The following is a 16156-nucleotide window of genomic DNA, read 5'->3' as shown; positions in this document are numbered from 1 at the left end:
ACTCGCACACAAACTCACTCTCTTGCCCCCTCTCGGCCCTATCTGTACCTGAACCCCTTTTTGACCTTACATAACCTTGTCAAATCTGGGCTGTACACATGCAAAATCTTCTAAAGGTAAGACTTGATATAGTATAGTATTGTTGGCTATAGGCTACCAAAATACATGAAGTATTCTTGAAGAGTAGGGCGGTCTGCATAATAAAATGAGATTAAAAGCTCATTGCTACATATGCCACAGTGAGTTCCTAATACAGTAGGCTAATAGAAACTAGCCATTTTAGATTGACTGGTTAAATTAATCACCAATCCATGTTATAAGATGCTGCTGTTGGCAAACGGAGAGCCTATAAACATCACATTCAGCAGCACTGTTGATGTTCCATAGAAGGTGCAGAGTAGAAAGAGGCAAATGAATGATGTTAGAAGACCATGGTACACAACAGCACATGCATACATTGTCAGGTTGACAGGTTACATTTTCTATAAGTAAATGTGCACAAATACCAGTAAGTTCAACCTCCTGTTTAGTGACCATGCTGCATTGACCATGCAAACACACCAGCATCTTTCACCAAATAAGTCAAATACGATTTTATGAATAAAAAGATTGGCTATGTGTGGGTACCAGATAAAGAATGTGTAAATGGTGTTATAGTTTCTCGGTGTAGTGATTCTCAGGCTGTTTGGGTTTAAGGATGGTTTTCGGGAGGTTTGTAACTAAGGCATGCTTTGTGTCTCTGTGTATCTATTCATAGAAGGAGAGGCGCTCATTCAGTCCTTCCTCCGTGAGCCCCCTGCCAAACTCCACTTCCTCCCCCGTCCATGCTCCCACGGCCAGGCCAGCCAGCCGAATGGAGGACGAGCCTGCCAGGCTGCCAGTGCACCTGCGTGAGTCACTCACACAAACATGCAGACACGCACACACACACACAACTCATGACACCCACAGGCGCACACAGAGAATACATGGCAGTCATAATCAACAAACGAATCTCTTTGTCTTTTCAGCCTGCATTTTTCTTATCCCTTAAACATTTGTTTTGAGAGCATTTGACCTCAGAAAATGGCAGAATGAAAGCCATGATTTACTATAGCTACTTGCATGTCACGTCATCACTCCAACTGGCATCACTCTCCCCATGAGGACAGACAGACCTACTCATGTATCCCTCCTCTGAGGTGCTGAAGCAGACCCAGGGTCAAGGACCAACACAAGATGTCTTTCCTGGACCATAGCAGAGTCACTGTACTGGAACACTACACAGTGGAATTCAACACAGCAGGACAGTGACAGCCAACACAACTCAGTACACGGCAGCACCGCAGTGTTCAGTACATTAACACCTCAGGGTACTGAAGGACAGCACACAACACAAGGTAGCTCAGTACAAGAGAATAGAGAACAGCACAGAATAATAGCCCAGTGTAATGGAGGAGTATAACACGTAAAGGTAGGAGAAGAAAGGAAGTAGGAGATGGGTTGGGCTGGGGAGAGTCTAGAAATAGGAGAGAGAGTGAGGTATTACAGGACAGGACGGACAAGAAGGAAAGCAGGGAGAAGGCTGTAAATATGAGGCAAGGTAAAGAGAGGATTTTTAATCGAGAGGGCAGATGCGTATATTGATTTACTGTGCTACTTTACATTATTCTGCACTGTTGAGGAAGAGCAGCAAGTAAGAATTTCACTGTATCATTTACACCCGCTGTATCCTGTGCACGTGGCGAATAAACTTAGATGTGTTAGAGGTGTTTATTGACCTGACATGGTTGGAAAAGTGAGAGCATTGGTGGAAACCATGTTTTTTAAAAACCTATTCTTAAGACCAGTAAAATCCCCAAGGGCCTCAAAAAAGAGGGGAAGGAAGAGAGACAAGGAGCGGAGGAAACATGACAACCGTGTGCTGTCTGGTGAAGCTGACGGCAGGTCTCAACCGGCCACTGCCTGAGCCAATAAAACAACAGGCGGGGTTGGATCACAGCCAGGATATAGACTGGGTGTTTATAGAGTTGTAGAGTCACTGGGCCTGCTCTGTGTGAAAAACTATTAATGTTTAACCAGGCACCTTTTAACATGTATGACTTTTAGGGCTTTGAAGACTAGTGAGATTCGTCTTTGTATTTCTTCAGTGAGTTTGGATATAAATCTTCCCACTGGGCACAGCCGTCAATTAAACGTCTATTCCACGTTGGTTCAACGCAATTTCATTGAAAAGACGTGGAAACAGCGTTAATTTTACTAGTTTGTGCACAATGATTTGTCGTGGGAACTTTTGAGGGTAATTGACCTAAATATTGCCGGTTTGTTGGTGTGTTTGGCAAAGATATGGTACAGTACTCCTAAATTATACCAGTATATTAACACACTTTGTGGTAAGCTCAATATCTAAAAGAAATGACCTGTAGTGTCTATCCACGTGGACCATACAGAGGAAATTCCCCATTTCCACTTCCCCTTCTGTATTGCCATAGAAAAAGGAAGAACGTTTAACATGTCTGTTTTGGTCTGAGGTTGTCTGTTAGGGCCGTTTATCTGGGCGTGGTGAATGTGGTCTGCTGGACTGTGAGCTTCGATTCAACTTTTTGTTTGAATCTTTAGATTAGGCAAGATTTCCCTCCATTATACATGTTGACTCTGTCTTTAACTCTGTGAAATATATGAACTACCCTTCACCTGTAGGCCTACAGTTCCCAAACCTCTTATTGGAACCTTGTTTGGCTCAAAGCCATCACTCTTCCTGAAAGACAGAATGAAAGCGGGGGGGGAAAAAGAGGGAGAGGAAATTGCAGTGTGGGCAGAAATCCGCCTTCTCCATTTCCTGAGGAGGAAGTGGATTAGATCAGGGGGTGAGTTGTAGCCGTCTCCTCACTCTCAAAGAAGGCTTCTCTTCTTTTTACCCCATTTAGCCAGGAGTGTTAGAAACCACCCCACTCTGAATGGGAGAGGTTTGCCTGGGTGAATGTTCTTGAAGTGGTGAAGTTAAGAGTTACATTTCTCCATCACATTGGCGGATTTTCACGTTAATCCTCCAATTTCCTGTCTGTTAGCTGTCTCATTGTTGAACTATAGAACATGCACATGAAAAGAAAAATAAGCACAGCTGTAAAACACTTGATTATACTGTTTGGTTGCACTAGATGTCAGCGTTTGAGTGAAGTGGATGACTTTTCAACCCTCAATTCCATTCCATTAATCGTGTTTACTTAATTGTCTTGCAATGTGTCAGCCTCAAGGTCACCCGCCTAGCAGACACTAAGAAGCGTAGCAGTGTCATTCAGGCTCACTGCAATAAGGGATTCACTCTATTTACTGACGTCACGACAAGTCGGGCGGGCACTGATGGGGAGGTAACATTGAGACACCTGTGACAAGTTCAAAGAATATGGAGTGAGTGTCTATGGGAATTTGTATGGAGAGTACAGCTTACGTTAAACATGGAAGCTTATTGAACATGAGAAATCTCTTGCTGGGTGACAGAGAAAGAAGCCTCGTCTTGGATACTTGGCTTGCTGCTGTTTTTCTTTGTAAACCTTTCTCAATAGATTGAGTTTGCTTTGCTCACAGCTGGGTTTCTACTGTGTGTGTGTGTGGGTGGGTGGCTGAGTGTGTGTGTGTGTGTGACTGTCTTTGTGTACAGGCATGTTGGAGTTGGTGTGTGCTTGTGTATTAATCGATCTCCTTGTGTGTGCATGTCTACATGTCACTCTGTGAGTAATTGTACTGTGTGTGTGTGCCTGCATACTCGTTTGTGGAGTCTTTCTGTATGTGTACAGATGTTTGCGTGCATATCAACGGTACAGTACACACAGAAGGGTATTTGAGTAGCTTGTGTGTGTGCAGTCATTGTATATGTGTGACTGTGTGTACCCCAGTGCCTTTCAGAGGGGAAAGCCGTTCTCATCCTCAGGAATTTCCTGAGTGGGCAGACGGCGCTTCCTGAATAAATGTTGTTGTTTTTCCCCCTTCGTTCCCTTTTCTCCCTCTGAAAGGGGAAACTGTTCTCACATGCCAGCAGCCAAGTGGAGAGAAGCCCCTTCTCTTCCTGTTTGAAACACTCCACATGCCATCATGGAAGGAAGGGGGTTTGGGAGGAAAGTGGGGGTCATAGTTCCCCACCCTAAACCAGGCAGGGAGAAAACCGAGCCCACCAGACAGATTGATGCTTAAAAGACATCGCTATGTTGCTAATGCTACCCATTCTGCCTTTAAAGGGCGACTGCACTTCCTTTGGCTTTGTTTTGAATATTGCTCAATAAGAAATGCTTGAGACCACAACTGAAGCCAAACCAGAGTTATTACTTCTAAACAAAATAATTTTTGGGGTTCTCATACACTTACAATTGTGTTTTGATTATAGCTTGAACAGTCAATAAGACAATTTGGTTGTGATCTTTGCAAAATAACTGTTTTGGATGCCGCAGTTGTTAGCTAGAATGCTAATGCTCATTGACATAGTCTGTAGCAAAAGCTAGCCAAAGAGTAATTTTACTGGTTGAAGTTGAAATGTTTTTAAAGTAAAATGCAGTTGATTTGCGATGATGACACAAACATTCATACGAGCCTTAAAGGCCCATTTAAAATCCAAAAGTCATGTGAAATGCTATCAAAAGCTGGCGTTCTATAAGAACTTCCCCGTGTTCTGCCACCAACTTGTGCGTATCGCTCTCGTGAGGCAATGTTTGCAAACACAGAAATGGGTTTATTGTACCTTGGCAGGTGTTTGTCCCTCCTGAGTCACTGTTGCAACAACAACCACTTCCTCAAAATATTAATTCATTTAGACGGTTTTGCAGAGGAGGTCTTAGTTGCGCAATTTTGCATCTAGCTAAGGTGTTTGGTGCAGTAATTCTTAAGTAAAAACATTTGCATGAAAAACTAGTCTGCACTGCATACAGTCTATCGAGCCAGGAAAGTCTGGCTCCGCGCTCTGGACTGATTTCTGAGAACAATAATATCTTTACAGTATCATCTGTAAGCTGTCAAACTATTGTAAATAAAACACAAGCAACACACTGTTTATCAGTGTACAAATCACTTGCTAGCTAGCAAAGTTCCAACTCTGTGTTTGTCAATTAAGCTAGCAAGTAGGGACAAGCAGACACACTGAGCAGCCAGGCCACAATCATCTTATCAAGTCAGTGGTGAGTTGTCTGCTTCGGTGCTGTTATTTATTTAAATAGATTTTTTTACTTTCTCACCATCTATTACCAGAATGTGAGTCTGTCTGGCAGTGTTTTAATAGGGAATCATGTTACAAAACAGGTTGCGGGAAATACAAAATGCTTGCGAATGGGTTTTGGAATATTGAGCAGTGCTCTCTGATCGTCTCATTTTGCCCCCAAAAAGTGTCCGACTCGAGTGATTGACACTATCAAACATAATCAAGTGGCCACTCCATAAAGGGCTTAGGGTCAAGGGTTATTTCAACATAACGTTGGCGAGATCAGTTGTCTTATGTAAACACGTCTGAGATGCTGTGTAATGGGCAGATCTGTTTCACAGTCTGGAGGTTCTGGCTGCTATGATTGGATAGAGCGCGTGCAGCTGATGGAGCGCAATTAGTACAGCTGCTCCTCTCGTGTTAGTGGGCATGACCGTAATCCATACCCAACCCCCCAGTAAGTCACGACAAACTCATTTACAGAACTCAGTTTTGGATGAGACTGTCTTCATGACCAAAATTATCTTATTTACACGTTGTAGATAATTTTGACCCTACAATTGATGTTTCTATCTCATATCGATATAACCAACTTCTCTGGTTTTAAACGGCCTAATGGGCAGTTGACATTTTTAAGTGAAGCGCCTACTGCAAATGTCATTAGCATAGATGACATGCTAATTTCCATGACATTGTGGTTTAGTACAGAATAATTCTGGATTGAACAATGAGGTCAAACTGAGAACAGCTATTCACTTGAACATCTCTGAAACCTCTAGCTGGGCTGATGTATGTTCCTAATACATTTGCATAATTTCATATATATGAAACCTTCAATCCTGTAAGGGTCTGTTAACGTGAAACATTGCATTTATTCTAAGTTCTTGGTTGGTATTCTATGGCTCTAAGCTCTCAAGGGCATAGCTGGCTCTGTTTAGTCTGTTTGAACAATAACCTCTATCTAGCATGTACATGTTCTGTGGTCTGTTTGCCCAAAGAGAAGGAAAGCATGGTAGCTTGTAGGTGTGCATTTAAGATTCACAAGTGTAGCTTTTTAGGTACAGCATTAGTACAGTACTACTCGTTCCTACATTTTCTAAAAGAGGGTTGGCCTTCTCTTATAAAAACGCATAAATAGAATCAGTGAAGGCAGGAACTTGTTGAAAACAAACTACAGTACATGAGCCAGCTTGCCCCCAATGCACAACATACTATCAAACAGGTTGCGCTACTTCCTGCCCATGAACCAAGCGTTTGATTGGTCATCTGTTTTATGCTTGTTTTGACTGGATGGAGTCCAATCCGGCTGGATTTGGAACACACTGTTTCCGATGAGGTGAAGTATGTAGTTTGCATATTGACCTGGAGCGAGAGAAAGGAGGGGGGATAAAGTGAAGGACAGAAATGGGGAGGGTGAGAGAAGAGGGTGTGAGTAAGGGAAATGTGTAAGGTGTTACACCCTCATGCCTGACTCACAAGGTCAAAAGGCCTCTTCTCCCTCCTACCCTGCATGAAGAAAAGCTATTTTCAATCAAGAATGGAAGACAATATCCGCCTCTTCATTCAAGAAGGAAAGCAAACATTTGCAGCAAAGGTAAATTACTATAGAGAGCATTGATTCAGGAAACATACTTTTGACCAAAGTCCTTAGCTGTCAAAAGCATTTGCCAACTTCTATAGCATTTACAGGTGAAACTGTACACACACACACACACACACACTACTGGTCTGACCTTTAGAGGTCTACAGAATGGACACATTTCCCCTGTATGTTCTGTTTTGCTGAGAGAGGAGTTAAAGAGGTTGTGGAGGGTAACGACGAAACAAGATACCAGTGATCTCATCCCTTCTCTCCTTCATTCATCCCTTGCACTTCCGAGTTTCCCCGGCAACAGCGTGCATCACTGTGTGAGTGCGGGGGCCTGCAAATCCACAGAGTGAAAATTATGTGTCATCAGAGAGGATTAGTAGCCCACGGTTTAGTCAAGGGCCTTTCGGTTGGATCCGCTGGTCGTGTTCGAGAGTGTTTCATCCCAAACACAAACAGACTGTACACCAGAAACCCGAGATGGTGTCCAACAAAGACACGGATGGTGAAACGAGAGGGGGGGCTGAAATTGATTTGGTCATGAACACCGAAACAGTAAATCTTCAGTGAAATGTGAAAAGGATTGGGTGAAAGGGGAAACTGCTCTGAGCCTGTGAGGGACATTAAGATGTGGGGCTAGTCAAAGAGGCACTGTCATTCTCTTTCCTCCTGATCTTTTTCTGGCTGCCTCAGCTTCTCTCTTTCCTCTCTCTCTTTCTCACCATGTGCTTGTCTGCTGAGTCTTAATATCCGTTTCTCTTCCTGTTGGTCTTCTTTATTCTACCACTTCTCCGTTATTGTTTCTGGTTCACATCACTCTCTCTATCCCCCCCCTCCCTGCTCTATCCTTTTCTCTCTCCGCTCTCTCCGTTGCTGCTGACTGTTGATAAACCTCACAGCGTCGCTCCCTAAGCTTACCGTAGGAAGTTTCCTGTGCTGAAATGGAGCCCATGCTGGATCGCTTCCTGCCCAAGCGCCCCCCCCTCCCTCCGCTGGGCCCTGTGCAGATGGCTGGGTCCAGCAGGCCGGATCTCAGTGGAGTTTTGGCAGCGTTGTGCCTTCCCTCTCTTTCTCCTCTCTCTCTCTCTCTCTCTCTCTCTCTCCAGCCGTGGAGAGAACATACCACGGCAGTGACCTCACAGCCAGGGCCTCCCTGCACGCCGTACGCATCACTAAGGTTATGTGATTAAGGGGTCACCCGTAGGCGGCACAGCTGGTGGATGCTGAGCATATGGTAATTAGATCTGTTCTCTTGTTAGGTGCTACCTTACTGATAGTGTTTGTTCATGGGAAGCAATGGCATTGTTCGGTTGTTCAATCTAAAATCTAGAGCTGGCATTAGAATGAAAGGATATGAAAACATATTTCATTGGGACATTCTAAAATCCCTACAAACAATGGGCTGTAGTCCTCATGTTATTCTTGAACACCGGTATCCAACTGTTGTATGATTTACACCTTTACTCATAAAAGGGCTCTTTACTTGTCATATGTGACCCTTTAGGGGACAATTGGCCCCTGATTGAAAATCCAGCTCAGCTAGATAACCAGATGCATGGCCCCTGTGACAATCTGTAGTATTTTTCACAGACTCTGGTTCTGACTTGACTGTTTGTGGAGACTATCTAAGTAGACCCTGTGTAGTGGTAGAATAGGCTGCATAAAACATTCCATTACACATCAAGTTGTTCACTGGCTATATAAACTCAGCAAAAAAAAAATTGTCCTCTCACTGTCAACTGCTTTTTTTTCAGAAAACTTAACAAATGTAAATATTTGTATGAACAAAACAAGACTCAACAACTGAGACATAAACTGAACAAGTTCCACAGACATGTGACCAACATAAATGGAATAATGTGTCCCTGAACAAAGGGGGGGGGGGTCAAATCAAAAGTAACAGTCTGGTGTGGCCACCAGCTGCATTTAGTACTGCAGTGCATCTCCTCCTCATGGACTGCACCCGATTTACCAGTTGGGCCAATGGGATTGAGATCCGGGCTATTCGCTGGCCATGGCAGAACACTGACATTCCTGTCTTGCAGGGAATCACGCACACAACGAGCAGTATGGCTGGTGACATTGTCATGCTGGAGGATCATGTCAGGATGAGCCTGCAGGAAGGGTACCACATGAGGGAGGAGGATGTCTTCCCTGTAATGCACAGCGTTGAGATTGCCTGCAATGACAACAAGCTCAGTCCTATGATGCTGTGACACACTGCCCCAGAACATGTTGGACCCTCCACCTCCAAATCGATCCAGCTCCATAGCACAGGCCTCAGTGTAATGCTCATTCCTTCGACGATAAACGCAAATCCAACCATCACCCCTGGTGAGACAAAACCGCAACTCGTCAGTGAAGAGCACTCTTTGCCAGTCTTGTCTGGTCCAGCGACGGTGGGTTTGTGCCCATAGGCGACGTTGTTACCGGTGATGTCTGGTGAGGCCCACAAACCCTCAGTCCAGCCTCTCTCAGCCTATTGCAGACTGTCTGAGCACTGATGGTGCGTTCCTGATGTAACTGGTGCAGTTGTTGTTGCCATCCTGTACCTGGCCTGAAGGTGTGATGTACCGATCCTGTGCAGGTGTTGTTACACGTGGTCTGCCACTGCGAGGACGATCAGCTGTCCGTCCTGTCTCACTGTCTTAGGTGTCTCATAGTAGGGACATTGCAATTTATTGCCCTGGCCACATCTGCAGTCCTCATGCCTCCTTGCAGAATGCGTAAGGCATGTTCACGCAGATGAGCAGGGACCCTGGGCATCTTTCTTTTGGTGTTTTTCAGAGTCAGTAGAAAGGCCTCTTTAGTGTCCTAAGTTTTCATAACTTTGACCTTAATTGCCTACCATCTGTAAGCTGTTAGTGTCTTAACGACCGTTCCACAGGTGCATGTTCATTAATTGTTTATGGTTCATTGAACAAGCATGGGAAACAGTGTTTAAATCCTTTACAATGAAGATCTGTGAAGTTATTTGGATTTTTAAAACAAAAAAAATTGAAAGACAGGGTCCTGAAAAAGAGACGTTTCTTTTTTTGCTGAGGTTAGTTATGTCCATATGCTATATTCTAGATAAACTTTCCCTTCACAAGCCCTGCCAATCTCTCCTCTCTATCTCAATATGGAAGGGAAGAGAGAAATGGGAAACTGGCAGTCTAAGAGACGTTTATTTTTATATTGATTGTTCCCTGTATAAAACGTTCTTTGTTTGACGGGTGGGGGGGAAGCGATCGCTCTGAAACAGAGCACGGGTTCCGATTATTCCTGTGACAGTGACATTGCGCGCACCGCCGGCCAAAGATAACAGTTGTCCCATTCCAAGAGGAAGTGTTTGAGGCCTGGCGATAAGTGAGACGTAGAAACTGCTGCTCTTTGTCTGGTGTAGGCGTGATGGATGCTACTCTGGTGGTTTGCTGTGTGTGTGTGTGTGTGTGTGTGTGTGTGTGTGTGTGTGTGTGTGTGTGTGTGTGTGTGTGTGTGTGTGTGTGTGTGTGTGTGTGTGTGTGTGTGTGTGTGTGTGTGTGTGTGTGTGTGTGTGTGTGTGTGTGTGTGTGTGTGGTGAAGCACAACGATACTGTAAATCTGTTCACAGGTTAGTGCTTAATACACATGTATGAATGTAAATATAGGCCACCCAGTACCCAATGACGTCATCTAGATCATGGCTCTCCAACGCTGTTCCCGGGGAGAGACTCTCTTGCTACAGATGCCAGAGAAAACAGTTCCTGACAAACAACAATTACTTTTCTGTCAGTGATTTATGTGCTAAACATCTCGTACTCACAATTGCAAAATGATGAGCAAGACTGGGAAAACAATACGACTTGACTCAATATGCCGTATAAACCCATGGTAAGGCTTTCTAGCTGATATGAATTACATGCTCTTTACTTTCTAGACATCCACTGCTCTCTGATTCCTGCGGTCACCTGCCATTGTTTTCCCTTTGAATACTATTGTGTTGTTCATGTGTGGGTTTAACGAAAAATGTAATGTGATTTTTATGACATCAATTTCCTAAAATAATGTATAGAATGCATCTGAAGGTTTGATTTAACCACGTTGTTATTGCTTAGGTTACAAGGAACAAGGTTACATTTTCTAAGTCATGGTCCTGGTCACACATTTATAGTGAGCGTTGATTTCTGGGCTATTGCTCAGTCACTAATGCGTTTGGGCGATCCATCAGTGCAGATGTTTCGCTCTCGTAAGTTCCCACGGCAGTGAAAAATATTTCAGAGCCTGAAGGGTGAAAAATGTCAGAGCTGTTTCCTCTGGTATTCCTTAGTGTGTCCTTGCCTTTTATATGCACTATGCATTAGATTACTCTAATACACATGTAGTTAGTTATACACTATGTTTTAGACTGACTGAGAGAAAGCCACAGGCTTTCCTTAGCGAAATAAATCTACCACGGTTAACTCACAAATATTGACAAACATTAAGCAAATATGAAATGAACGGGCACTGTATGTGAGCACGCATGACTGAAGTTTCATCTTTCTTGTTCGACACCTCCATTCCTGCACTCTGCTTATCTCACCTCATACCCCCCCCCCTTCTCCCCCCCCCCCCTCCGCTATAATCTTCAAATCAATCCCCCTTACTTTGATCTCCTTCCCTCATTTCCCTTTTTACTGCCACCTCTGTCTCCTTCCTCCCTCGCTCCATTTTCTCCTTCCTTTATTTCCCCCGGTCTCCCTCCTCCCCAACACTTTACTCTCTCTTCTACCACTCCTCTCTCCCTCCTAACCCCCCTCTCTCCCTCCTAACCCCCCTCTCTCCCTCCTAACACCCCTCTCTCCCTCCACCCCCAGGCCTGCAGCCGGTGTTCTGGAGCAGGGAGGACGTGGGCCAGTGGTTGCGCTGGGCCGAGAGGGAGTTTGCCCTGCGGCCCAACACCAGCGGCAGCTTCCAGATGAACGGCAAGGCCCTGCTCCTCCTCACCAAGGAGGACTTCCGCTACCGTTCGCCCCACTCCGGTACGCCCACCACCCACGGCCCTTATTAATTCAAACGGTTGCTATGTTATTAGAACGCATTTCTAACAACATGCTCATGTTTAACAAAAATTAATACTGAAGGGGGAATGACTTTGGAGAAATGGCACACTGACCTAAGATAATGGCCATGTGTTTAGGGCATTCACTGAATGTCTTTGATAGACCTTTAGCCTAGCAATATCAGGTGATTTAGCAGCTGCCTTAGTGGAGTTGCTGTCTGTCTTTATTGTTGGGGGGAGGAAGTAGGAGACTGGTTGGGTAAACGGCCGATCAGGAAGTGCAAACCGACCTCAACCGTCACCTGCTAACACCAGGAATTTCCCCTGCAGTGCCGTGTTAAACAGCAGGGCCAGAAAGTGAGAACTGAAAGGGGTTTATATGTGTAAGTGTGTGTGCCTGTGGCGTCTTCACTTCCTTTATGAGAACCATTTCCTTGATGTTCTGACGGGAAGCCTCTCAAATTGAAGTGAAAAAACTCCCTCCATTCTATTGATTCCCTTTGAGGGAAATATATATACAGGTAGCGAGTTAAATCTTTCAGGATGGCCTAATGCAATTTTTACACAATTTTTAAACGGTGTTATGCTAATGCCATCTCTGTTGTAGAAGATACTACAGGCTTTTTTTCTTATCGTCTGACACAATCAACCTAGCCTTAACACAGGAATCTAGGAGTGAGTCACATGGTTGGTTTATGACTAGACTTGCCATTAGGATTCTGTCACGTCCATGACCACCTCAAGTAGGCTGCTTTGTAGGAGAACGGACGAGGTACGGAAGTTGCTAGGCAATAATATCAAGTCTTGAAACGGTCTCTTGGCAGGCTGACTCATTAGCAACGCTATGACTCTTGTCTTGATCTGTTGGCATCATTTACCATCTGTTTGGTCCGAACATGTTTTAAAACTTTTTTGAATCCTTTTGATGACATTGATTGACAGCTGCTGCCATGTCCATGGGGTGCACCATTGGAGGGGCTCATACGGTAACGTCTGACCTCTAACCACTGACGTGTGTATTCTGCAGGGGACGTCCTGTACGAGCTGCTGCAGCACATCCTGAAGCAGAGGAAGCCGCACGTCTCCTACCCCTCCGCCTACTTCCCCGGCAACTCCTTCCACCCTCTGCCAGAGGGAGCTCTCCAGCACCACAAACTGGAAGGTCAGTGATGTTCATTAGTGCACACTGTAGCACAGGGCTTTGTAACAGCAAATTCAAATCTGTGTTCAGACAAGTTCATGTTGTACATTGCGTTTCACTCTCCCTGCTGAACAGCAGCCTGATGGTGTTCTTGAGATTACACCTACGGAAGGAAGAATGGGGAGCGATGATTACAGGAAAGCGTTGAATTGAATGGGGGGAATGCAGTGGCGTTGAGTTCAATAACTTTAGGATGGCTGTTGATTATTGTAATGTGATCTTTGAGAGCCAGTTCACTTGGAAAGCATTTCTCAGACCAATATGAAATCAACTTATTGGCCTATGGGGGGGAAAGACAACATTTGAGGCCCACCGTGGAGTGGAATATTGAACGCATCACCATTGTGTCACTTTCCTGACAATATTATTTTGTTATTCATCAAACTTGTCTGCCAGAAGAATTTCGCAATTCTGTTCTTGCCTAGGGGAATTTGCCATGTGTAATTCCCCCTGAAGAACCCAACTGCTCTGACTTCTGTTTCACAGGAGTTACTCAACAATCTTAGACGGTGGCTTCAATTCAAGTATTTAATTACACATGATTAGCAAAAATCAGTTGGTCATGTAGCAATACAATTGCGAGAAAGCATCTCAAGTATGCTTTAAGTGAATCTGACAAAAGTAGCAAGTGGTTCAATGGTCTACTCTAGAGAGAGGTGTTTAAATCTCTGTTTACTATCCACCTGAAAAGAGGAGAGATTTCACCTTCTTCGTGCTACACTTTGGACTCATTTCCCTGGCATGGATAGATGGAAATAGAAGGAGCGAGGAGAGGAGAGGTGTGGGGTTGGAGTGTTGACAGTGAAACCTGCTCCACAAGGAAATGCTTCTATAATTTAAACAACCTTAGGTCTAGGAGTTGAATATCTACAGTTCCTCATCTCTACATGTTTTATAGGGGAAGTGATTGGGTTAGACGATTACGATGCTCAGGACTTCCTTGTTGTTCGGTATGCTAGTTTTGGTATGCAGAAGCAAAGAGATTTCTTTCTTGCTTAGAGGCAAAGAATACTAGCTATTCACATGTAAACACTAAGTAAATGTGTACTGTACATGTTATAATGTCCTACCCAGTAGAGGGCAGTCCAAATTAATCACTAATAATCTACCACCCACATACATTGAGACATGATGACGTTTGTAAATGTGTGTAGTGACATCTACTGGACATAATGTAAATATGTTTTGAAACATATATCCAAGGGGCTGCAGGTAGCCAAGTGGTTAGAGCATTGGGCCAGTAACCGATAGGTTGCTGGATCAAATCCCCGAGCAGACAAAGTAAAAATCTGTCATTCTGCCCCTGAGCAAGGCAGTTAACCCACTGTTCCCCATGCACCAAAGACGTGGATGTCGATTTAAGGCAGTCCCCCGCACCTGTCTGATTCAGAAGGGTTGGGTTAAATGCGGAAGACACATTTCAGTTGAAGGCAGGCATTCAGCTGTACAACTGACAAGGTGTCCCCTTTTCCCCTTCATTGCAGAAACGGTACGGCGGACACCACGCAGTACAGAGCTCCAACCCCAGCACCCACCCACCATTGAGCTCCGACACCGCTCCCGCTCGCCACACCAGCCCGCTCCACGCCTCTCCCCTCTGGACCCCAACTACCCACGCCCTGGTGCCGAGGACCACCTCCAGACATCCTCCCAGCTGCCCGACAGCAACCAACACCTGCCAGAGGACTTGTACACTCTGTCAGTGTCCCCGGCCGCCCCTAACGGCCGCTGCGCCACACCCCGCGAGGCCCCCTGCCCAGGCAGCCCCGGTTGCCAGGACGCTGCCCCCCCTCGTGTCATCCAGCTCATGCCCAGCGCCATCATGCACCCCCTGCTGCTTAGCCCAGGGCGAGGAGGTGGCGCTGGAGACTTCAGGCATGGCCGTGGGGGGCCACCACTTCAGGCCCACCATGAAAACGGGCGTGAGGGGAAGAGCCACATCCAGCTGGCACTGGCCCACCACCAGCAGCTCACTCTGCATCAGCAGGAGGAGGCGCTCTACAGGAACCACCACGTCATCGTGCCCGTCTCGCCACCAGAGGAACAGGCAATGCCCATTGGACGGATAGCAGGTAACTAACACTCCTAAAAACTCAGGGTTCATCTTTGAGGGGGGTGGTCATGGCTTCAATCAACTCTGGAAGAAGTGTGGCTAGAAAACAGTTGAAGTTAACAGATACTGTCTGAAATGTCTCACACCTCTAACGTGTTTGTGTTCCCAGACTGCAGGCTGCTATGGGACTACGTCTACCAGCTCCTCTCAGACAGCCGGTACGAGAACTACATCCGCTGGGAGGACACAGAGACCAAAGTCTTCCGCATCATGGACCCCAACGGCCTGGCTCGCCTGTGGGGGAACCACAAGGTAACGAACTCCACCCCCCCAGTGTTTGATTGGAAAAGGCATTTTCCCGCAGTGCCGGTTTTCTTAAAGTTCTGTGTTGACATTATATCTTGTTCCATTGGTTGTAACAGAACAGGACCAATATGACGTACGAGAAGATGTCGCGAGCACTGAGACACTACTACAAACTGAACATTATCAGGAAAGAGCCAGGACAGAGACTCTTATTCAGGTATGGTAGGGTTTAGTTAAAACACAATAATTATTTGAACACACACATCCAGTTTGAGTTAATGATTAACCACTGTGTGTATGTGCGGTTCAGGTTCATGAAAACCCCAGATGAGATTATGAGTGGACAAACTGACAGGCTGGAGCACATAGAGTCGGACACAGATGATCAAATCTACATCAAAGAGGAGTGCTGAGGCCCTTGGGAAATGGAGTCCACTAAAGCGATGAACTACTACAGCCGCTGATGCCTTTCGGAAAGCAGCTCAAACAATCGTTTCAAACCAAGAGCGCCCGGACATTCACTCTATCCAAAACTCAGAGGAACTTGAAGGTGACGTCTCTCTGCCTTTTAAAACTTTATAAGATTTTCTTTCCAGACAAATCTTATCAGTTTTCTGTCTTAATTCAAGGAGTTCAAAGGACCTGGTGAAAAGTATATCTCATAAGACATTCCTTTTCCCTGAACTACCACAGCAAATCAATCATTTCATGCTTGTCATGTCATATTGTTGATTTTTCTTCCCCACGTCTGCATTAAGTATAAGAAAATGTTGCAATTTGTGCAAATAATGGGAGGGGGTGTGTAGCTGGAACGTTTTCACCACCGAATAAATATTTTTGAATAA

At 45.2% G+C, this 16156-nt stretch overlaps 1 protein-coding gene across 5 annotated transcripts in view; it reads left to right on the top strand.

The window, feature by feature from the left end:
• LOC110490404 (transcription factor ETV6) overlaps positions 1-16156 on the top strand; it is a 19005-nt gene extending 2849 nt beyond the window's left edge. For 4 of the 5 annotated variants that reach the window (XM_090200580.1, XM_036944776.2, XM_036944777.2 and 1 more), the window contains 7 exons: positions 758-890; positions 11567-11731; positions 12779-12913; positions 14437-15024; positions 15175-15317; positions 15428-15528; positions 15622-16156. In XM_090200580.1, coding sequence (XP_090056706.1) covers positions 854-890; positions 11567-11731; positions 12779-12913; positions 14437-15024; positions 15175-15317; positions 15428-15528; positions 15622-15724 — 1272 coding nt within the window. In that variant the 5' untranslated portion in view covers positions 758-853 and the 3' untranslated portion in view covers positions 15725-16156. Of the gene's footprint in view, positions 1-757; positions 891-5105; positions 7984-11566; positions 11732-12778; positions 12914-14436; positions 15025-15174; positions 15318-15427; positions 15529-15621 lie in introns of those variants that run through there. The other variant, XM_036944779.2, reaches the window with a different exon arrangement.

This window comes from Oncorhynchus mykiss, chromosome 15 (assembly GCF_057628025.1).
Source record: "Oncorhynchus mykiss isolate SJ-2025 chromosome 15, ASM5762802v1, whole genome shotgun sequence".
Taxonomy (NCBI): domain Eukaryota; kingdom Metazoa; phylum Chordata; class Actinopteri; order Salmoniformes; family Salmonidae; genus Oncorhynchus; species Oncorhynchus mykiss.
This window is presented reverse-complemented; position numbering and strand designations above follow the sequence as displayed.